At 49.9% G+C, this 23,385-nt stretch overlaps 1 protein-coding gene across 1 annotated transcript; it reads right to left on the bottom strand.

Annotated features, from left to right (window-relative positions):
* Positions 1-128: 128 nt before the first annotated feature.
* Positions 129-22,273, bottom strand: DBNDD1 (dysbindin domain containing 1). The gene is made up of 4 exons (XM_031950103.1): positions 21,447-22,273; positions 6,952-7,101; positions 5,971-6,111; positions 129-3,741 (listed from the first exon to the last, which is right to left on the bottom strand). The coding sequence occupies exons 1-4, from the start codon at positions 21,475-21,477 to the stop codon at positions 3,578-3,580; spliced, it is 486 nt and encodes a 161-aa protein (XP_031805963.1). The 5' UTR covers positions 21,478-22,273; the 3' UTR covers positions 129-3,577.
* Positions 22,274-23,385: the final 1,112 nt, after the last annotated feature.

Raw genomic sequence — 23,385 nt, 5'->3', positions numbered from 1 at the left:
CCTCTCTAGTTTGGTCTGTGAGCTGATAATTTGGGTTACCTTGTCTGTAAGTCAATTAGAAGACTAATATCATAATCTTTTAATACCAGCTTTCATTGCTCCCTCAACCAGAACAGGAAACTGAACACTCTTGTACATGGGTATGTTTATTTAGGGATTTTAGACCAGAGCTTTGTATCCATTTTTTGTCTCACCCTTTCTCAGAATGTTCTATTAAAAACACGTCCACAGACCCATTTCCTCACACCTTTGTAGACAGATAAACCAGAATCCTCACTTTTAGCCATTTAGTGAGTAACAGTAAGTACCTGAAGAGTTCTGTGTGGGCCCATCTCCAGTACCAAAGCCAGAAGTCTAGTGTGAGCTGACTAACTCGGGCCTTATATTGAAATTTTATTTGAATTACATAAGAAACTGAAGCATAAGTAGGTTTTTGGCCTGTTAAGCAGATCTTTGTCTCGGCTCTCTTTTTTCAGGCCTGGCCTACATACACTGCTCTGGTCTTTGGCTAAAGGAAGCTGTTCTTGGGCCCTGAAACCTCTCCCTCATAGCCATCCAATAGAAAGAGAACCATTCTAGAAGGGCACTTCTCCTATCTCGTCCTTTTGTCTAAGTTTCTTAGTGGGGTTGCATGGGAATAAAATTTTTAAAAATTTTCTCTCAAAATCTCCATCACCAGCATCAGTCAAGGCTTGGAAATCGAGGTCATTCTTCCCTGGAACATGACCCAGATAAGCCTGTTTGAGCTCCGGTGGCATTTGGCAGTTTGGGGAACGCTGTGAAAGCCCGTGGGCATCCTAAAGGCATCGTTTCTCCTCCAGGGAAGCAGCACCCCCTCAATCAGTCCTGCTGCCTTCCCTCGGCTCCTGCGCTGTTACACATGCAATTCTGCTCCTCTCTGGTGTCCATTAAGAAGTGAGAAACAAAGAAGACACTTTAGAATTGAGGGGATGAGGTTTTAATAACACCTTTTTTCAAATGACACTATAGAAAGCTGCTACATGAACTAATGAACAATACAATTCATGAGAGGGACGGTCACAGAGGGGTGAATGATGTGTCGTGTCCTGCTCTAGCTGCCTTCTCCTGATACATGTTTAAAACCAAGCCAGGTGAGAGATTGGTTTTTATTGGGTTGGTCAAGTATCACATTGCTCAGTACCTTGACCAGTCACTGGCTTACTTGGCTGTACTGGCAGGTTGGGGAAAAAATGGTCCTTTTTTATAGGACTTTGGGGAAGTGAATTTCTCCATATTCTAACGGGGCTGCTTTTGGGGGAGGATAATTAACTTCAAAGATTACAGCAGGTGATGGCGTACTTGTTGAATGCAGTGGATAGTTTCCATTGTAACAGATTCTTAGTTTGTAGCTAGAGCTCACGATATGGGAAGAGCAGAACACCAGCGTGGGTATTCCGGCCAGCGAATGAAGCCTCTGGTGGCGGGCACACGCCAGTGTGAGGGAGAGGTGTCGGCACATCTGCCGACTGGCGACACACCAGCACTACTGAGCGTGTGGGAAGTTAACGGCCCCTGAAATCGGGCCCTCGCCGTCTCCCAGCACTGGCATATCCAGGAAGCATAAGGGCAGGAACCAGGACTGGTCTCACTTGTTCCCACAGCAGCTAGCAGAGCGCCCTGCACCTAACAGGTGTTCAGAGACTCAACTTTACTTGGTTCCACCTCTGTTGGAAGAACCTATTGTGTATCCGTACCAGGAGCTTAAAGGAAAATGGTGGAAGGGCCCCACGATATATGGTTCAAGTGAAAAAGTGAGTTGGATCCTGTTGTGAAACCATTTTTTGACACGGTATCAATCCTTGGTGCCAGTCTGTGACCCTGTTTCCATGATGTTCAATACAAGGAAATTTTAAATTGTGGGGGTCAACAAGAAGCCTCTTTAAATGGAAGAGATGTCAGCTCTTCAGCACTTCTAGGTTACTTTCCCCCTCTCCTACATCTCAGCTGGCGAGAAACTCATCTTGGAAATCCATGCTCTGGGCAGACCCAGAAGCCACAGCTGGAAAAAATGGTCCCTGCTTCCTTTGGGGACACCAAGCCAGACAGAACCCTACGGAGGCCCAGCAGCCTGGGGGCAGGTGAGAGTAGCAAAGCTGCTTTAGGGTAGCATGTGTTTATATGAGATTAACTAGAGATGAGGACAGGAAATTATGTCATGAGAATAACCCCTTAAGGAGGTGGTGGGGGTGGTGGGAAGGGGGAGCCTCTCATGAGCCTCTTTTCCTCCCCCCACCTTAATCATTTCAGGGAGGTGCCATGGTTCCGTAGGCAGTTTTGGCATTATTTGGTGTTCTGAGCAAGGTAGGAAATAGGCCAGAGTCCCCTCAGCCTTCAGGCGGCCGAGGGAAAGCCCGGCCCAGAGGTCACAAAGGGTCTGGGTGACAAAGCTGGTCCAGCACTCAGCTTCTCCAAGGAAGGACTTTGGGTTGTGGATGGTGGGAGGAGAAAATAGGAGCAGAAGTGTGGCAAGAGTCAGATGGGCGCGGACGTCTTCAGAAGCCAATTCCCAGCCCCTCTGCAGCCTCCAAAAGGTCAGCCCAGAGGCAGCTTCCCTTCGCTAAGAACGGAAACGCTCAGGTTTCTGAATTCAGAGCCGCTTTTGTGGAAAAAGGGGACCTCCAGGCCACCCACTTCGCCTGGAGATACACAAGCAAATTGAGTGTTACCAGTGTGAGCTGACTCCTCCTCTTCAGCCTTTTTCCCAGGACCATTTTAGAGCTGGACAGCACCAGTTCTGAAAAGGGGAACTTTCCAGAAGTGTTGATAAGCAGAGAGAATCTGGGTCCCTTAAATCGGTACACGGATGTCGGAGAAGTGGCCACCGTTAGTGTCACTCCCACACCTGATCCCTGTAACACTGGGGACCCTTCCAGAGTTTGCTGTGGCTTTGCTGAGGTGCCAGGCAGACCCCCGTCAAGAGCTAAGCTTCTGATCAGGTGAGAGGTTTAGTGTCCTGGCTTCTGAGCCATAGAGTCCCACAGAAAATGCGTGTTGGTCTTGATCCAATGCACAGAGAAGAAGATGGAAGGCCACTGGAAAGGAAACTGTGCTTATTCTAAAGGATGGCAGGAGAAGCCCAGGGCCTGGGCGGCGCTTTGTCTCTTAGCACTGGCTTAGAAGGCTTTTCCTTCCTCTCCTTTGACAGTCTCTCCAGAATGTTGGGTCCAAGACAAATTCGGCCCACACCTTCTCTAGCAACTACTCCGGCTCGGAAGCCCTGGCGGGCGGGAGCAAGGAGTGCTTAAAGTGCCGAAATTCCTGCCACTTCCCCCCAACCCACCTCCTCCGGCTGTGACCGTCACCCTGGCAGCCTGAGGGTACTGGGCTCATGGCAAGCTGGCTCCGCCTCTTGGAAAAGGGACTGAAGGAAGCAAAGCAGCTGGGGCAGAGATGAAGGAGGACTCGGTCATTAACTGACCCCGGCGCGTCGCCAAAGTCTGGCAGGTCAAGGTTGTTGTCTGTGTCACAAACCGGCCAGAATCTGTGATTAGTGCAACTCTGGGTCCCGTCCCGTCTCGTCCCTCGATGCGGCTCCCCGGGCGGGCTACGGGAGAAGCTAGTTTTCCTTGGGCCTCTCTATAGTGAGAAAAGTGTCCACGATCCCAGCCTGCAGCTCAGAGTCACTGAGGTGCTTTTTTTCTCTGTTTTGTTCAGCTTTGGTTCGGGTCCAGGAAGGGGAGCGCAGGTAGCCGGCTCGAGGGAGCGGGTGTGTGTGCAAACCTGGGAGAGAGAGGAGGGAACAGAGCAGGGGTGAGTGAGCTGCCCCAGCGGGAGGGCCCCCAGGCTGGGTGCTGGGTTTGGGAGGCGCTGCTGCCTGACCAGGCAAATCGGACAATGAGTGGGGAGGGGGGAGAGACAAAGAGGAGAGAGGAGAGGAGGGGGGGAGAGAGGAAGAGGGGGGAGAAAGGGAGAGAGACGGAGAAAGGGAGGAAGGAAGAGGGAGGAAGGAAAGAGGGAAGAGACAAAGACAGACAGTGTGTGTATATGTGTATGTGTCTGTGGGGGATACAGTATGTATGTGTGTGTTTCATGTCCTGGTCATGCTCAGGTTTGTGCAGCACAAGCTCCAAGGTGAGCTATCTCTCACCTCAGGTCCATGGAAACTGACTGATGCCGCCCTAGAGGGGAAACCAGTTGTCCTGGGCACTGACCTCCTAACCCTAGATCACAGCCAGAGAATCCCCCTGCCCCGGGCCTTGCGCCCCCCCCTCCCCTTTGCTGGAGGGGTGGGGACAGCGGCTAGTGGCCCGCTCCTTTGTCAGGGCCCCCATGACGGGGCTGGGAGCTGTGCTCACCGCCGTTCTAGAGCTGGGCCCGTCCCTGCAGCTCTTGTTTGTGACACTAGGGAGATAGCAGCTCATCATTCATTCCGGTCACAGTCAGCTCATTGAAGGGATGCATTTACATAGTTATTCAATTGGACCCACCCAGCGAGTGCAGCAGACTCTGCTAGGCCGTGGGGGGGTCGGGTGGGGGTGGGGAGCCGCACTATCCACCAGCCAGATTAATCAAAGCCCTTGTCAAATCCAAAGGCTTTTTTGCTACCTGCAGCCGGAGGAGCAGGAGAAGGGAGAGCCGGTGCATTGCCAGGCTCCTTCCTCCTCTCCGTGGTAACTGCTCCTGACAGCCCAGCCAGCTGGCTAAAAGCTTTTTCACACCTTGAGAGAATGTGTGTGTGTTACTGGGTGTGAAGCAAAGGAGATATTCAGGCAGCTTGCTGGTAGGGAAATGGGGGGAGTGGAAATACCCCCCCCCATCCCGATCCCCTCTCCGGACCCCAAGGAGTTAAGTCAAGGCTCTGTCCCCCGCAGCCCACCTCCAAGGAGGCGCCCCCGTTCCTGCAGGATGACTGGGTCATTGTCTCTGCCTCCAGCCCCAACCCACCGTGGAGCTTGGGATGCTCCCAAGCTCCACAAAAACCGCAGACGGGGGAGCACTTTATCCCTTTTTGAGCTCCCCGTCAGGCGTTATTGATTCACGCCAGGGCTGTTGCCCTTAACGAGGCCCCTGGTGGGCCCCAATCAGCAGAACCCAGCTCTAGCTGCCCCTTACAGGAAGATGGGAAGAGAAGGGGTAGGAGGGAGGGAGACTGCCCTGAGGGGCTGGCTCGGGGAGCTGCATTCTCTCGAGAAAAAAAAAGCCTCTCTTTTTGCTCTCCCTGTGGGATTCTCCACAGCTCCCTCCCCCCACCTGACAGCTTCAGAGGCCCCTGGAGACCACAGCACACAGAGCCAAGACCCTGCCTGCCTGATCCAAGAAGGCTGTCCTTACTGTAAGGGGCAATAAGAAGCTGGCCTTGCACATAAGGCCAAAACCTTGCCTGTTCAAGAATATCCCCCAGGAGCTCTAGGAACTGAAGAGTGAGTGTTTTTACTGCTCATGAAGCAAAAACGGTTTCTTTTCCTTGGCAAGTACCTTTTCTGAAGACCAGTAAATCTCAAGCTCTAATACTTGAAGTCTCAGGACCTGAAATTTAGCCCATCTAGTCCTATCACCTCATTTAACAAGTAGGGAAACCGAGGCCCAGAGAAATCAGTGTTTTACTGATGGTTCTATAGATACTAACAGTTCCAACTTTGGAAATCGGATTCTCAAGCTCCAGACCCAGTATTCCTTTCACTATATGATCCTTCCCTTGCATATCAATAAGCAAATCCTTAAGTTGAGGGAAAAGTCTAGTAATTATGGACCCATTGATTCATAAATGGTTAAAGGAGAAGCAGCAAAAATAGACCTTTGGGATCTCCGAACACTCAACAGTGCTTCCTCAAGAGCCTTTAATGTGGGGCAAGAGAACAAATCAAGTCACTGTGATCACCAAAGAACGAGTCCAACGAAGGGAGATGAGGAGGATGCTCCCCTTCCTCCCTTCTTCCCCTGCTTTCCAGGGTTGTTATGCTCCTAGAGGAAGCTAGATCTCCCCATTTCCTGAAATCCTATTCATCTTACCTGCTGGAGACTCATTTGCAGCATTCTCATCATCCGAGTCTGCAAAGACTTCAGCCAGTTCTTGGTCAGACATATCGGTCAGTTCCGTAAGGTCCAGGAGATCGAAATGGACCTCCAGAGAGGAGACACTGCTCAGAGGTTCTAGGAGAAAGAAAGAGAGAGGAACCAGAGATGGCAGAGCTCGGGGTCTCCTGCCCTGCCCTGGCTGAAAATCTGTCTCTGGGAACAGCAGGAAGTCCAGACTCAAGCTGACCAAGGACTGAGCAGGCGGAAAACTTGACAAGGAGCCCAGGCTGGGATCATGGGGAAACCCCATGGTCAGAGTCCAGACACCAGCCACCCTCCTCCTCCCTGATGACCAAGATTATTACTTCAAAGGGCTCCGATTCTGTCGGTGCCGGTCCTCCCACCTCGGACACGGAACACGTGTCCCCTTCCCCCTTATCATTTGAGGGAGCTGCTGGCACCAGAGAGTTCATTCTCCTGCAGCCAAGCTGGCGATAAGTCTTTCCAGATCTGGCCAGCTTGGTGTGGGATCACAGATGGTGAGTCTGTCACTAGGTCTGTCCTTGAAGTCTTTTCTAGCTTCAAGGCTGAAGGGCCTTGGGGAGCCTACGTGTTTCCAATATAGTCTGCAAGAGGATTTTAATGGAGGCGACTGGTGCTTTCTGGTAGCTCGGGCCTTGGCCGATGAGATGCCTCCTGGCTGAGTCTTTGTTTGGGGCTACCGAGTGTCCCCGGTTTACAGACAGGAGAAATCCCAGGGCCCCAGAAGAATCACTCATGCTGAGTCAGTCAGGGAGAACCAAACTTGAGTTTACTAATTCTTAACCCAATGCCAGATTTGCCACATCACCCACATCTTTTCAGCACCCTGTATAATGAGTGATCCCAGGAGTTATAATGCACTGGGCCCCAAGACTGAGTCCAGGAAAGACTTATGACAACTTGCTAGAGAAGCGAGGGCCGTTCCATACTCACGCCTTCTCTCCGTGACCTGCAGGAGCCCAGGAGCAGGGATGGGAATCCCTCCCTCCTCCTCTTCTCCCAGGGAAGTGCTGGAGCCTTCTCCTGTCCCATGGCCTGGCACTACCAGAGCCGTCTGGGATGACGGGATTTCTTTAGACAGTTCTGAAATCAAAGGCATCAAAATGAGAACCAAAGTGACGCTGAGCTCCCCACACCTGAATCCTTATATAGCCAGAGACCTGGATCTAAGGACCAGTGTCTGTCCTAAGTAGGGCTGGAGGTAACTATCATCATCAACATCCCCAACATCCCCATCATCATCATCACCCAACGTCCCCATCATCATCATCACCCAACGTCCCCATCATCATCAACATCCCCAACATCCCCATCATCAACCTCACCCAACATCCCCATCATCATCATCACCCAACATCCCCATCATCATCATCACCACAGTAATAGCTCCCATTTCTATATAACTCCTTGAAGGTTTGCAGAGCACTTTGCCTATGTTAGTTATTTCCTTTGATCCTCACAATTCCCTGTTGTTGTTGGCAATATCCAGGCCAGGAGCGGGCTGGGAAGGGTCTGAGGATAGCAACTCTTCTTGATTTCCCAAGTCCAGCCCTATGCTCAGAGCACCGACTAAGGGCCCAAGAGACCCAGAGGCTAAATTCCCAGGTACATGATCCAAGCCTAATTCAGACTCTCCTGGTAGTCACAAAGTCTTTGCAGAAATAGCTTTAATGGGGGAGTCGAATCTCCCTCCAGTTCTTTATATTTCCCCTCCCCCTTTTTTTTTCTCGAGATTCATAAAATTGGTTGCTTCTTTCCCAGTCTCCTCCCTTCATTTGAAAAATGGGGCCATCCCTGGGAGTCGGGCAGGGCACATAAGACACCACAAGGGGTTCGGGGAAGGGCCCAAAACTTATGGACCAGGGGAAGATGGACTAGCCAGGAAAGGCTTTGGGTGAGCCAAGAAGGGACTAGAGTTAAACACTCCGGCCATGTGATGTCTTCTCATCATGTTAAAGAGAAGTTGCCAGTCCCCGAGGGGCAGGAATCAGCTGGACGGGCCAGTGGCGAGAGCCAAACTTGGACCGGGGGCATCTGAATTAAAATCTTGGCCTAAAAATGCACTTTACCTCTCTACGCCTCAGTTTCAAAATGGAAATTAGAGGCGGCACAACATGTCACAATACAACACCTGCCAGAGGAGTTGGGAGGATCAAAGTGATAAAATCTCTAAATCGGCAAACCTGAAATATGTCAGCAATTATTACCGACTTTAGTTATGGGTGATTCTTAATATACCGTTAGACCAAGGACCTAGTGTCTGTCTTAGCCTCTGGCTCTTCCGTTCCTCCAGGCTCAGATCACTCCACAGGCACTTGGACCTCTGGCCTCTAGCTTGCCAGAGTTTGGGGAGAGAGAAGCTGCCCCCTCCGCCCGGCCCCCTGGAATCCATGCCCTTGGAGGCTCTTCCAGGCCCACTGCCCACCCCCACCAGACAGAGCCCTCTCACGCCCCTCCAGGGGGTCACCTCTATTTGCTGACTCCATCCCCAGAATCCGCCCCTCAAGATGGAGAAGAATGGACTCCCCAAGGCGCCCGGTTGCTGGCTGCTCCCTAAAGAAGGGCTCTGCAGGCTGGTTCTCAGAATTCATTTTCAAACCAAGGAGTCAGTCTCTGCCTCCAACACTGTGCCCCAGGCCACCCTCCTCCCCCTCACTCTTCCTCCAGTCTGCTTTCAGTTGCCTTGGCAATGTCTGTCAATCTGAAGCTTCAGGGCAAACAACCTAGTTGGGTCTGGAAGGAAAATTAATGGGTAAGAAATGAGATGTGGGGGTGAACAAGTACTTAACTAACCAGGCAGAGCCTCCTGCTTTGGGGCAAACCATGCCAGGGCCTGCTCCAGGGTAACAAGAGGACACCGAAAGGACTCGGGGCACAGTGGGGAGAGGGCTGCCTTCGGATTGGGGAAGGATCAGGGTACGAATTCTGCTCAAGCTATATGATCCTGGGCAAGTCACTTGATCTCAATTTCCTCTCATAAAATGGGGGTGATGATCACGCCTCAAATGAGATGAATCCATGTAAAGTGCTCTAACTCTTTTTAGAAAATTATATTAAATATTGACTGTTCTTAAGGAAAGGGGGTAGATTTGGAAACTTTTGCCCATGGTCATCTCCCTCTCCCCCAGAGGAACAACCATCCTGATGAGCAGATTTGGGTTTGATAAATTCCCATGAATGGGCCAGAATAAAAAGAATTAGCACCCCCTACGTGGAGCATATTTCACAATTCATAGTGGAAGGGGCAGGTGTTTGCACAGCATGCAGTTCAGGTCTTGTGATCAGTCACGGAACTGAAAAGAGTGTTGAGGGTTATCTAGTCCAACCTGGAACTGAACAGAATCTCCATACCCTCTGCCTAAAGCCAATCCCTGAGGGACACTGCACTGTCCCCCAGGCAGCTCCACAGCTCCAACCCTGAGGAAGAGACCCCTCACCCAAAGCCAAAATGTGCCCCTACTCTGCCCTCCAGTCACAAGCAGGATAAATGGAGCCCTTCTCCTCTAGGACAGCCTGGAAGTCAGCTGGCATATTCCATCCCTTACCCACCTATTCTCCCTCCCTTCTTCCTTCTGCTAGGCTCTGCTCTGGGATCCATACATGGCCATAAGCCTCCTCACCTTGGAAGTTTTTTCCTTTCTTTTTTTCTTTCCTTCCTTCACTTTCTCCTTCCTCCTTTCCTCCCTCTCTTCCTTCCTTTGTCCCTTCTTTCTTTTCCTTCCCTTTCTTCCCTCCTTCTTTCATTTGCCTTTCTTCTTTCTTCTTCCCTTCCTCCTTTCTTCCTTTTTTCTTTCCTTCCTTCTTTCCTCCTTCCTTCCTTTCCTTCCTGAATCTCTTTTCTTCTTTCTTTCTTCCTTCCTTCCTTTCTCTTTTCCCTTCCTTTCTTCTCCCCTGCTTCCTTCTTTTATTTTCTTTTCCTCTCTTCTTCCTTCCATCCTTCCCTTCCTTTCTTTGTTTCCTTTCTTCCGTCTTCCCTCCTTTTTTTCTTTCCTTTCCTCTCCCTTTCCTTCTTTCTTTCCTCATTATAAGGGATAACTCTCTGGGACCAGGGAAGAGAAAGGATATAAAGGAGGAAATCTAAGCAATGTAGAAAAAGGGATATTAATAGAAATGTATTTAATAAATAAAAAGGACAGGATCCAAGTGAAAACTGTCTCAAACCTTAACTCTCCCAGTACCATTATGCCTACCTTTGTGTGAACAAAGAAGGCAGAGGCATAACTGAGAGCAGCCTGAAAGGGAGCTTTGCCTGGGCCGTGTGGCCAGCAGGGCCCTTCCCAAGATAGCTCAGAGAAATCCCCAGGAATCCAAGCTGGTCTCCCCTGACCATGGAGTGAATGCTTTGCTATCCTGGAGGATTTCAGCCCTCCTGCCCTCCCTCTCCATCTCACCTCCCACAGCTGCTGCAGCATCAAGTAAAAACCCGCCCATCCCCACGAGGTTAGCTTTCTGGTGCCCTGGCAGCTGTGCCCGCTGGGCAGGCTGCTGCCAGATGCCAGGCCCCTCTCCTCACCAGAAGGGCCCGGCAACAACAGAGGGGAGCCTGGGGGAGCACGTTTCAGATCCAGGGACCGGGGCCATTTGTGCTTTCAGAGGCAGCGGCGTTCCCTCTCGCAAGAAGGGTGATTTCCAATGATATCCTCACTGTATGAACAGACCCGGGAACATGAGTGAAGCACCTTGCACACACAGTCAAGTGCACGTGTGTAAAGCCTGCACCCTGCTGGGGGAGGGGACAAAGAATATTTTTAGCAGCCCCGAGCTGGTAAATAATTAAATACCCTGGGTGTGAACAGAGACCCATTATGAGCAGCTGCCAGAAACACCCGGTCTGAAAGAGACAAATGCACATCTGGTGTTTCCCAGACAGTCCCCCCACCACGCGGGAACATCCCCAGGGCCGGCTCCTGGAAGCGCATCAGCTAGCCAGAGGTGCACAGCTGCCTCCTGAAGTGTCTCTTTGGGTTTCCTTAGCATTATCCTAAACGGTCGCCAGGTCCTTTAAAACCGTCCCCTTTGGCAGAGCTCACAGATCCCAGAAGGCCGACCATTTGCCCAGTAGGGCACACACTTGGGCGATGACTTTTCCAATCACGGGCCCAGCTCCCAATGCTCCATAACCAAGCACAGCCAATAAGATCAATACCGACTCCTATTGTTGCCCATGGCATGGAGGAGCTAGCCACCAGTAGCAGGGGGGTGAGGACCAGGCTCCTCTTCTGAATGAGGTGGATGTCTGAATCTCAGGATTGCTGTATCAGAGAAATAGAGGAGGGAAAGCAGATGGGGACAGGTCTCAGGCGGGAGCCCTGTTGCAAAATCACCCAGCCGGAGAAATCCAAAAGGTGAAGGGAAAACGATGGAGGAATAGTGGGGGAGAGGGTGCAGGTAGGGCAGGAAGAGGCAACATATGTGTCTATTTGGGGAAGAATGAGATTCTGTTATTAGAAAATCATGGCACCAAAGTATTGTTAATCTTTTTTTCTTTTTTAGTATGGTCAATTTTAATTAAATTTAGGAAATCATACTTAGCAAAGGGAAATTGGGATGTGAACTGAGGGTAACAGATAAGAAAAGTGGTTTCTTCTTTGGCTTTCCCTCGTCTCCTGGGTATTTTGGAATATGGGATGCAGAAAGTTTGACAGTGTAGAATTACCCCTAAACAGGCTACGTAGGCAACCGGTCAGGCAAGGACACCGTTCAGTGTGAAGGGCAGGGAGAGGCTGTGGTAGGCTTAGTGCTGGGGTGAGCCAGGATGAGAACACGGCTGCAGAGGAGTGCTTTGTTCATCCTGGTTTGTTAGGGGCCCCTCTCCATAGGATAATAGATTCATAGATCTGGAGCTGGAGGAACCATCTAGTACAACCCTTCATGTTACAGATGGAGAAACTGAGCTTGCCCAGAGACATCCAGGTAGGCATCAGATAGGACAGGGACACTGCCTCCCTCACCATCCTCATTAATGAAACTTAAGGTCTTCCTTTTCAATTTGTTTCCCCAACACCTCACGCATTGCCTGGAATGTGGAATGGAGCTTACTAAATGTTTATTGACTAATTAGCTGATCAAAAATCAGTATCCAATAGAACTGGAGGCACATTCAGAACATGTTGGGGCCCTAGAGTAACAGACAAAAAAGCCCTGACCCTCCCTGTGAGGAATCAATAAAATGGGATTATAACAGAACAGGGAACTTTAAGGGCTTCTGATTAAAACCTGTAGTTCAATTCATAACTCAGTCAACAATTCACTTAATAGAAACTGTTCCTTCCAAGATTACCAGGGAACTCTACATTGTACAGTCAAAAGGCTTTTCCTCAGTCTTCATCCTTCTTGATCTCTTCATCACTGGACATTGCTGATCATCTTTCTTTAGTATTCTTGACATTGTTCTGTTTATCTCTATCTCTATCTCTGTCTCTGTCTCTCCTTGTTTCTCTCTGTGTCTCTCTTTCTTTCTTCCCTCTCACCCCCCCCCCCCATCTGCTTACTCCCTTTCAGTCTCCCTTGCTGGACATTGATTCATGTCCCACCCCTGAACCCTAGATATCCCTCAAGGTTCTTTGCTGAGTCCCTTTCTCTGGAAGAACTCAATTCCCATGGATTCAATGATCATGATCCCACCGATGGGACCCTCGGATCCATATATTTGGTCCCGCATCACCAACATCAAATATTCCAAACTGGAGACCCCATAGGCATCTCAAACTCAAAGTGTCCAAAATAGGACTTGACCTTTCCCCCCTGCACCACCTCTTCCTCTCCTATTTCTATGTCTATTTTCCTATTTATTGCCTCCATGCTTCCACAGAGGTTCACAATCATAGGGTCACCCTCAACATCTCACTTTCATTCACTCCATATATCCAATCAGTTGTCAAGTCTTATTGATTCTGCCTCTCCCAGAACTCCCTCATCTGTTCTCTTTTCCTCCATCTAGTCCAAGTCTTGATGAACTCTTCCCTAACTATTGCAATGGTCTTCTAAGTGATCATTCTATCTCCAGGGTCTCCCTTCTCCAATCTACTCTCTCCATGGGGCCACCAAATTGATATTCTGAAAGCACAAGCCTGACCAAGGATGTCTCCTCCCTCAGAAAGATTCGGTGGCTCTCTATTTCCTCTGGAATAAAACACAAACTCTTGTTGGCATGGAAAACTCTTCAAAATTTGGCTCTAGCCTATGTTTCAGAACTAATTTCACATCACTTGCCTTCACACACTCTTTGCTCCAAACAAACTGATATACATAGCGTATCCTCCTACACAAAAACTCCACCTCCATGACTTTGCCCAAGTTGTCCTCCATGCCTGAAATGCTCCCTTCCCTCATTCTCACCTTTTAGAATCCCTAACTTCCTTCAAGGCTCAGCTTAAATGTTGCCTCATAACCATAGTCTTTCCTGCAGTAGCCGACTCTCCTCCCCATGGTTACTTTCAATTGCTTCATCCATAGTTTGCATCGACCATGTACATGGAAATTATGGATGCAAACTTCTCCTTCTTTCCTCCCCCTAGTAGACTATAAGCTCTTTGAGGACAGGGGCTGTTTTTTTTTTGTTTTTTTTTTTTTTTGTCTGTATTCCCACACAAAGAGCTGGTGTGTAATGGGTATTTAAATGCTTAACAGATGAATTTATCAAAAGAAGTCCTTTCCATGCCTATGACAGGCATGATGGGGGAAGGGTGGACATCAGCTGTGTTCAATAATCCCTGCCTTCAAGGAGCCAGAGAGGAGACACAGCAGAATATTCTGCCCCTCCCTTTAAAAAATTAATTTTCCTGGAGCAAATATCTAAGAGTCCAATGCCCTTGTCTCTAACAATATTTTATTTGTGGCAGACAGCGCCCTGAAGGTCAGGGTCAGCAAGCTAATATAAGATTCTTTCTTTCTCCCCTTTCCCCTTCGCCTATGATAGCTCTCACAGACTCAAACCGTAATCAGGGTTGGCATTTTTTCAAAGCACATCATTGTCCAAAGATCCGGACAAGGGACCAGAGGGCATGAAACAGTCATTTCAAGTGACTCCCTGAGCCTGGAGATGTTCAAGGCCCTGATTATAAAGGCTTCTGGCCTATACAAAACCATTCCTTCCTTAGAAAGTACCCAAACAATGAGCTGGATTCAGTTGGGCCTTCCTGGGTTCCAATCCCAGTTCTGACTCCAGCTGGGTAATGGTGAGCAAGTCACTTGACTCAATGCTTTTGTTTTTGCTCCTCTTAAAAAGATAATTTTTATGTTATCTGCATAAAATGGTCATGGTACAGAGGAAAAAGCATTGACTCTAGAGGAAATGAACTCAGCACCTGGGGAGGATGACAGCTGAGGGTTTAAATCTCACCAGGGGTGTTCCTCATCGGTGTGATTTTGAGCGAGTGCCTTAACCTTTCCCGGACTCAGTATTCTAATCTGTAAAATGAGAGAGTCAGACAAGATGACATCTGAGCTCCCTCCTAGTTCTTGATCTATGATCCAAGACCTTAAAACACTACAGACATATTACAATGCTATTATCTAACACCATTCGGACATTCCATTTGCCATAATATAAATGGCTAGAGTCTTGGGGATTCTTCAAGTTGTTAATTTGGAGCTAGTAATAATCCTGGTTTCTCCTTCCTAAATGCAGAGCGCCTGAGCTGTGGTCATAACACAAGTTATCATACAGACAGACAATGATAGCTGACATTCATATAGTGGAAGGGAGAAGGAAAGAAGCATTTGTTAAGTGTCTACTACAAGCCCAGTGATGTGCTAGTGATAGATAAATATCTTATTTGATCCTCACAACAACCCTGGGAGTTGTGTCATTATTATTCCCATTTTACAACTGTGGAAACTGAGGCAGGCAGCAGTTAAGTGACTGCCCAGGGTCACACAGCTAGTAAATATCTAAGGCAGAATTTGAATTCAAGTCTTCTTGAATCAAGACCTGACATTCTATCCGCTGTCCCACTTACATGCCTTATAGTTCTAATGCTCCCCATTGTGCTATTAAAACAACAATAAAGACACAATTCCTCCATTGGACATTTTAAAGCCTTTCTGATTTGATTCCAACCCACCTTTCCCTATTTATATTCATCTCTGTATTCTGCACTCTGTATTCTGGATAAGCTGCCTAAATGCTAGCATTCTCTGTGTTTTTTCTGGCTTCCAAGGCTCAGGTTGTCCCTTATAGCTGAAATGACACTTCTTCTTCACATCTGTGTTTTCTCTGTGTTTTTCCTGACTTCCAAGGCCCAGGTTGTCCCTTACAGCTGAAATGCCACTTCTTCTTCACATCTGTCTCCAAGAATTCCAAGCTTCTTTCAAAGCTTGTACTTCTTACAAGAAGAAAGTCTTGAATGTTTCCCCCTCCAGCTGTCATCACCCTTCCTGCCTCATGTTACTTTGTATTTGCTTTACACAGATGCTTGTATACAGACAAACATACATATGTGAGAGAGAGAAGGAGATACAAGAAAAAAGATGGAGAGGAGAGTCAGAGAAAGAGATGGAGAGAGAGGAGAAAGAGGAAGGGAGAGAGGGAAAAGGAGAGAAGGAAGGGAAGGGAAAAGGGGGAGAAAGAGAGAGAGAGAGAGAGAGAGAGAGAGAGAGAGAGAGAGAGAGAGAGAGAGAGAGGAGGAAGAGGAAGGGAGAGACAGAGGGAAAGAGAGACAGACAGACACAGAGAGCCAGAGACAGAGAGAAATAGACAGTTTATTCACAGTGGTTCTCAAACTTTTGTTTTCAGTATCTTTATCCTATAAAAAATTATTGAGGATCTCTCCAAAGCGGTTTTGTTTATCTGGATTATATTTATAGACATTTACCATATTGGAAATAAAAACTATTTTTGAATTTATAAAAACCCTCTAAAAGGGTTTCAGAGATCCCCAGGATTCTCTAGACCATGCTTTGAGAACCACTGATTGTAGACCAAGCAAGATTCTCTAGAGCCATACACTTAGTCAGGACCAGAGCAGCCTCTTGGAGGGTAATGTTTGGAATGAAGCAGTCAGGCACTTTCTGCCCACTGTGGGACTTCACAGAATATCTTCCCTATCAGCACTGGAGACATATTTTCCATTTTAGACATGGTTAGCAAGATGTGAGAGGTCTCACCTTTCTTTGGTGAAAGAGAGAAAGCTTCCTATCTGGGCTACAGTGGAGCCGGGGAGGCACCGAACAGGAAATTCATACTTGCAGCCCCTGGGTATCTGCAGCCCCTCTGGTTGCATTATGGCCGCATCTCTGGAGCTCTGTGCACCATCGGTAAGGCTGGAAGCCAAGGCTCCCCCCCCCCTCCCCAGCAGCTTCTCATTAACACCCCACTCAGTCTCACCACCAGCACTTGGAGAGCTGCAGACACAAGCCCTTTGAGAGAAGAGTTAGCTGCTGGTTTCTCAGGGTTGGGGCTTGGTTTTGCCCATCCTACCCAGTTAATGGGATAGAAGGGAAGTTAACTGTGCAAGGAAGGACATCTGGAGAAACTGATTCTGAAAATACAGAGAAGATGGGGGCTGGGAAGTGACCCCAGGCGAGTAACACCAGAAAGGGATAGCAGAAGGAAGGAAGGAATTCAGGGTAGTGGAACAAAAGCAGAAACCGTGCCTGAACCTTTGGGAAATGGGGCCTAAAGCGAAAATAAGCAAGTTTGCTGGGGGAGGGAGCTGGGAAATGGAAGTGTTGGGGAAAGAAGCACCAGGCTGACCAGGCTTCCTTCCCACTTCAAACCAAAGGCCCCTTCCAAGAGCCCCCTCTTTGCCAGCATAGGGTTGAAGAATATACTAATACGATAAACTATAATTAGTGGCAACTGTGTGCTGAGCACTGGGCCGGGCACTGGGAGAGACACCAAGTTGAGAAAAGATAAGATCTTAGAGACTTACTCTAGCACTTATGCTCACAGGCTGAACAGAGAGAGACTGGTTGGTTATCAGTGGTTCAGGGTCAACCATAATGAAAGTTCCCCCTCCTTTTTGCCAGCCTTGGGCTGGGAAACCCAGCTAGACTAGGGGGAAACAAAACTCTTCCTGTCCAAAGAGTCTGAGGTTTCTTTGAATTGAATAGTTTTCCCGGAGGCTTCCCAGGCTCATTAATCTGCGCTCCTCCACCCCAGGATTTGGCTTTCTGGAGAAGGATAGCAAGTGCTCAGTCCTAAAAGTGAAGCTTTCTGCAAAACAAAGATCCGTCGATGGGAAAGAGGTTCCTGCTTTGACAGTAGGGTCATAGCAACGAAGACAGGTTTAGAGCTACAAAGAATTTTAAAGGTCAGTTAATCCGTGTTCCTCATTTTACTGAAGAAGAAACTGAGGGAGGGAGATAAAAGGATTTTCTCAGGATCATACAGGAATCAAGTGGCAGAACCACGACTTAAAACCAGTCTCTGAATTCAGATTCATCACTTTTTGCACTGCTGGGGAGAGCAGTAATAATTCGGGTCCATGTCATAGCATTTCTAGCGATGGCCCTCATCCCCACTTTGCCAATGACCATTCTTTGTCCTTAGCCCAAACTAAGATCATTAGATTTCCTCCTGTCCCGTTCATTCCCAAGCTTTATTTCTCAGTCACAAAACCTTATTCCTGCAGTCTTCTGTAAAGAGGCAAGCTTTGTAGAGACTTTTTGAACCCTGGCCCAGATGGGTCTAGCCCATGGCAAATTTTCCCTTTCCCCCCAGTTGCTGGTAGAGAAATTACCCAAGTTCAAGGACAGCGCTGAAGGAGTAGAGCTGAAAGCCTCTTTGCTCAATCATTTTGCTGATTTCAGAGCCATTTAAGTCAGAGGGACCATCTCGTAGGAAGCAGCAAGCACCTTCTTCTAAATCCAGCCCAATCGCCCACCCTCCGGTCTATGCAAATAGAAGAAGGAAGAGTTGTTTCATGGGCCAAACTGCCACCCTGGGCGTCTCCCAACTTGGTGCTCTGCTGGCAAAAACGCTTTCCATCGCCAACCACCTCTGGGGAGGAGGCCGGGGAGGAGATAGATTTCACCAGAGGCTTGATTTCTGATAGGAACGTATTAGTTACATTTGTGCTTGTGATGCTGTCCTATTTTCTGTGTCCTCTGTGCCGGGGTGGAAGGGGACAGGGGCCAGCTGGGCAGGTCACTTAGGAACATCATGGCTTTGCTGAGAGGGAACCTTTCGAGATGGAAGCTTCCAGGTGAACATCATTACACAAGAAGAATCAAGAACAGGATTCCTTTTCCGAGGGCTGTCTCCTATATTCAAAGGAGACATTCTCACCCCCATCTTCAGCCTCCTCCTGCCTTTTGCCAGCCCTGGGCTGAGAAATCCAGCTAGACTAGGGGGAAATTAAAGTCTTCCTGTCCAATTCTCTTCTGTTCATTTCTTCTTGTCTTTCCAATGAGACTAAAAGCTGCCTGAGAGCAAGAATAGTATCCTAGACTACTAAGGTCAGGACCAATTACAGGGACATAACTGATGCTCCCTATACCTACTCCATGGGTCCATGATATTCAGGCAACAGCCAATGAACATTTATTGAATGCTTATTAGACATTGCACTAGAAGGGGATCTAGTCCTAGTCCAGATGAGGAAACTGAGACCAAAGCTACACAAGCAGAGCCAGGACAGATTCCAGCCTGGGGCCTCCTGATGGCCCATCCAGCGATCTTTCTATTTCACCATGATGTCTGTTGGTTAATTGACTTTTCCCCAACTCCCTTACCTTTCCCTGGCCCTCCACTTCCCACCTCTCCACTTTTACAGATGTTCTGAATTATTCTGCCCTTGTCCTCTCCCCCTTCCCAAAGGTACCAAAAACAAAGAGGAAGAGGGAATGACAGCTCAGCCTTCAGGGAGTTTATAGTCTAAGAAAGAGATCATGATAGGTTCACAAATTAGCAGATTCAGGGTAGAATGTGATAAAGCCAAAGGAGAGATCCAGACAAAAGAGACTTGAAAAGACGTTGTCTTTTCTACCTAGCTAGACTTTGTTGAGTCAGGGACTGTACCTTCTTCCTCCTTATATCCCCTAGCAATGCCTAGAGAACACTTATAATTTGACAGATGGGAGAGGTCAAGGTTAATTAAACAATAGGGTGTCTGGCCCGTTGCTGAAAAGTACCCAAACTTTGCCCTTGATAGTAATCTGGAGCCATGAACAAGTGGGGGCTGATGAACAGCCTTTTAAGACTGGCCTTGCCCTTTCTTCCAGACTACATGATCCCGTGAATCATTTGAGGAATGCAAAAGGTGCAGTGGATAGGGTTGGACTTGGGAGAAATGTCTCTTATTAGCTGTGTGACCATGGCCAAATCACCCTCAGTTTCTTCATCTGTTAAAAATAGGGATGATAATGGCAACTAATTCATAGGGTGGTGGTGAGGATCAAATGAGATAACTTAAGTGAAGTACTTCATAAGCTTTAACATGCTATATAAATTCTAGCTACTGTTATGGTCAAACCTGGACTTGCGGCACTGTAGAGAGACATATGGGGAATTGGAAATTTTGAGTCATGCCCACAGTCCAGTGACCATCTCTCCCCTCCCCCCTGGGTCCCAAAGAAAGCTACTTTTAAGTGATACTCCAGTCACAGGGACATCCAGGGCCACAGCAAAGATGAAAAGGATTTCTAACCATAGTCTCTCCCATCACCTCAAGATACCTGGTGGCGTCATGGGACCAACATCTTCCCAAAGATCTTCATCTTTTACCTATGGAACTATGCAGACCTGAATCCAAGCTTCTCAAAGTGAAAAATTTGAACACTACTTCCAACCCGAGGCGAAGGGTTCATAGACGTAAATTAGAGAGCTCTTTTTAAGTCACAGAAGCTTCCACCCTCCCACCCACCCACCCACTTTGGAACATGCCAGTGGATGCCTTATGGTACCAAAAGCTGCCAGAGTTAGGTTAGGGTGGGGAGAGGGTACACAGATGCATCCTAGATGATGTTAAGCCCCCCGGGGTCTGAAGTAGTTGATAAATCCTAAGTTTGGGGGGGGATAGACGTGGACTAAGCTTTTGTGGGAGGTGTATTCTTCTGCATCTTCCCAACTTTTCAGAAGGCCAGATGGGCCAGGCTGTCCTCCTTTGGCCTCCCTGTGGGAGCTCTGGGGCCACCCCCTTTTTCTCTGGAACTTCAGGTGCCTGAGCCCCACCCTGTGCTCATGCAGCTCCCCTAGAACAAACACATGGGAAAGCAGTATTCACCCTTGAGGATCGCTTGATCCTACAAATTCCCTCCCCCCACATACTCTGAAGGCCCAAAATGAAAGCAGGGTCCTGGCACTCGAGATCCAACCAGGCCCTTTCCCCTTAGCTTCCGAGAGTCTCTTCCCAGCCTGTCAATATGGTTTCTAAGCAGCTAATGTGCTCCAAAGCTGGCTGCATTTCCCTCACCCTCTCCTCTTCCCCAAGGCTTCTTGCTCTGCTCTGTCGAGTTGAAAATAAAACAGCAGAGAAGCAAAGGGAAGCTGTCAATTTTGGCAGCTTTGCCCAGCAGAGCTTGAAGGCCCCTGACATCCAAGTGGCCCTTCCTGCAAGGGACTCTCATCCAGCCCAGCCAAGCTCTCACTTGCCCATACTGAGTACCAGACAGGGCCATCAAGGATTTGGTTTAGCTTGTGAATTCCATAATGAACAAGTGGAGATGGAGGGAAAGGTCCCCAACTTCTCGGCCACTGGATTCTAGGTAGATCTGGGGTATATATAAGATCACGGCTCTGCCCTGAGCTTAGCTCTCCATTCTGTCTAAGTCTTAGGGTAAGAGGGTGGAAGAGTCCGGGAGTTACAGAAGCAGCAGGCTTGGTCGGGGCCTCGGAGTCCCTAGTCCAAAGTGACGGGCTGGAAAGCATCATCCCTGTCTCATGTCCGGAGGTCCAGCTGGCTGCCATAGTTAGAGACGGGCTAATTTCACAACTGGGGAGAGGGGGGGATCTTTGGAGCATGATTCAGTGAAAGCAGAGCAAGGCAGCACAGGACGGACCTACCTAGAGGCGAATGGCATTGTCCTTGGAAACAGGGGAGGGTGGCCTCTGACCACCCTTCCCAGGCACGTCTCCCCCACCCGCCACGGGCTAGCCGGAGTGGGAGCCCCGGTCCTGAGTGGTCTCCAGGATGGGTGGGTCACCGGCCTTTACTTCCCTGCGTGGGAATGAACGGCGGAGGAAGGGCAATAGGCTGCCTGGAGAAAAGCGCTGGGGGAAAGAAACCCCATCCCGGGCCCTCGGGGAGGGCTGAGAGGGACCGCCTTGTCCGGCCCCACCGAGCCCCGGGCTTTGCGATCCCTGCAGCCCTACGGCCGGTTCTGCACGACTTGCCCTGCAAAGGCAGAACTTTTGGAAGCTGCGGGGGAATCGCTCAGGCGGGGAAGCCCCCGCCCGAGCCGTTTCCCTTCAGAGCATCAGGGCCGCCGGCCGGCGCTAGCCCAGCGGGCAGCCGCGGCAAAGTGCGGGAGCCCCGCGCACTCACCTAGGATGCCGGCGCCGTCTTGCGCCTCCATTCGGCCGGCCGGTGCGGGGATGGGTTCCGCCCCTCGGCTCTAACTCAGCGGCAGGAGGAGCACAGGGCGGCGGCGGCGGCGGCGGCGGCTCGAGCCTCCTCCCTCGGGCGGCCGGCCCCGGCCTCCGCGTCCCTGCAGCGGGCGGCGACTGCGCCAGCGGCAGGAGCGCACATCGCCGTGCCAAGGCAGACGGAGCGCGGCCGGCCGATCACTCCCCGGCTCCTCCGCGGCAGAGTAAGCATCGCATGGCAAAGGAGCTCGGCGGCGGGGCGCGGGGAGAGGGAGCCCGAGCTCGCCAGCCAGAGCGAGGGGGAGACAGACTGCGGAGACGGAGGAGAGAGAGCAGAGGCGCCGGGAGGGAGAGAAAGTGAGCGGGGACGGGGGTGTGCGTGTGGGGCCGGGCGCGCGCGCGCGCGAGGCTGGGGCGCGCGGGAGGCAGCCACGTTGGCAGGCTGCCCGGGCGGAGGGCGGAGGGGCAGCAGCAGCCCCGCGCCGGGCCCTGCCCCTCGTTGCTAGGGCCGGTCCCCCGAGAGCGGGAGGGAGAGCGCGCTCAGCCCCTGGGGACAGGTGGCGGCTGCGTGTGGAGAGGCCGGAGGCGGCCCCGTCGCCCTCCTCTCTGCGAGCGAGCGAGCGAGCGCTAAGGAGACCAGGCTGGCCCCCTGGCTAGCGGGCTGCTGGGCGCCCGAGCCGTGCAGCGGACCCTCGGGCCCTCAGCCCACGGGGCCTTCCCACCCGTTTCACAGTCCCCGCCCACCTTTGCAGTTCCCCTAGGGCCATCTTCCCAGCTCCCAGCTGGGTCCCCTTCTTAAAACCTGGCCCTCCTCCCCTCCCTCTCCCCTTTCATCCCAGTCTCTTTGTTTTTGCATTTTGAAGGCAGTTCTGTTGGCCGGCTCGGACGGTCCAGACCAATCTTAGGAGGCAGCACATGGTGGAGGAGAGGCAGAGGAGTATGGCCGCCCTGCTATCTGTTTGGGCCCACGGTTCAGGCTGCACTGACAGAAGCTGCTGAGGGAACAGGAGGCTGGGGAGGCAGCGGGCAGGTGCCAGGCGGAACTGGAGCAGGAGATAGAAGAGGCCCAGGGAAACCTGGCATGGGCTCCCCAGGATCACGAGAGCTGCTAGAAGTGCGCCTTTCCTCCCTGCCCCCCAAGCTCCTCTTGGAGTCCAGAACCAAAGGCTCTGGTCTCTGCCATCTCTGGTGCCAGTCACTCAGTTGTTGCATGCTTCATAACACCCACTGGAAATATAGTGATTCTCTCACGCCTTGGATTAAAATGGGAGCAAGAAAGGATATTATGTGTAATCCAAGATAGAATGGAGGGAGGTAGAGAAGGGAAAGAGAGAGAAAAAAACAGAGGAGGGGGAGTGGATGGATAGATGGATGAATAGACAGGTAAGATAGATAGATAGATAGGTAGATGGTACCAAGTACTGTGCTGGTGTAGGATTCCAAGTCAGAGAGCTTGGTTTTTGGTCTGATTACAACTAAGCCATATACTGATCACTCTGGTCAAATTACCTTCTCTGAGCCTCATTTTTCTCATCTATAAATGGGATAATAATTCCTGCCCTATCTGGAAAGTTTCAAAGAGGCAAAATGTAGACTTAAATTCAGGAAAAATTTCCTAAGAACTGCCTTGAAGTGGAATGGGCTGCCTAAAGAGGTGATCAGCTTCCCCTTCTTGAAGGTCTTTAGGCAGGAGCTGTAGAACCACATGTTGGGTGTGTTATAGCGTATTTATTCCTTCTGGGTAAAGGTTGGGTCTAAGATGCCCTCTGAGGCTAATTCCAGCTCTTCATTTCTATAAAACTGTCCCCTTCTCCTCTCTCCCTCCTGCCCCCTTTAAAAATGTCTCTAGGGCAGAATTACTTTGGTTTTCCTCAAATAAAGGTCATGTCAGAGAGCAA

The sequence above is a fragment of the Sarcophilus harrisii genome, chromosome 2 (assembly GCF_902635505.1).
Source record: "Sarcophilus harrisii chromosome 2, mSarHar1.11, whole genome shotgun sequence".
Taxonomy (NCBI): domain Eukaryota; kingdom Metazoa; phylum Chordata; class Mammalia; order Dasyuromorphia; family Dasyuridae; genus Sarcophilus; species Sarcophilus harrisii.
This window is presented reverse-complemented; position numbering and strand designations above follow the sequence as displayed.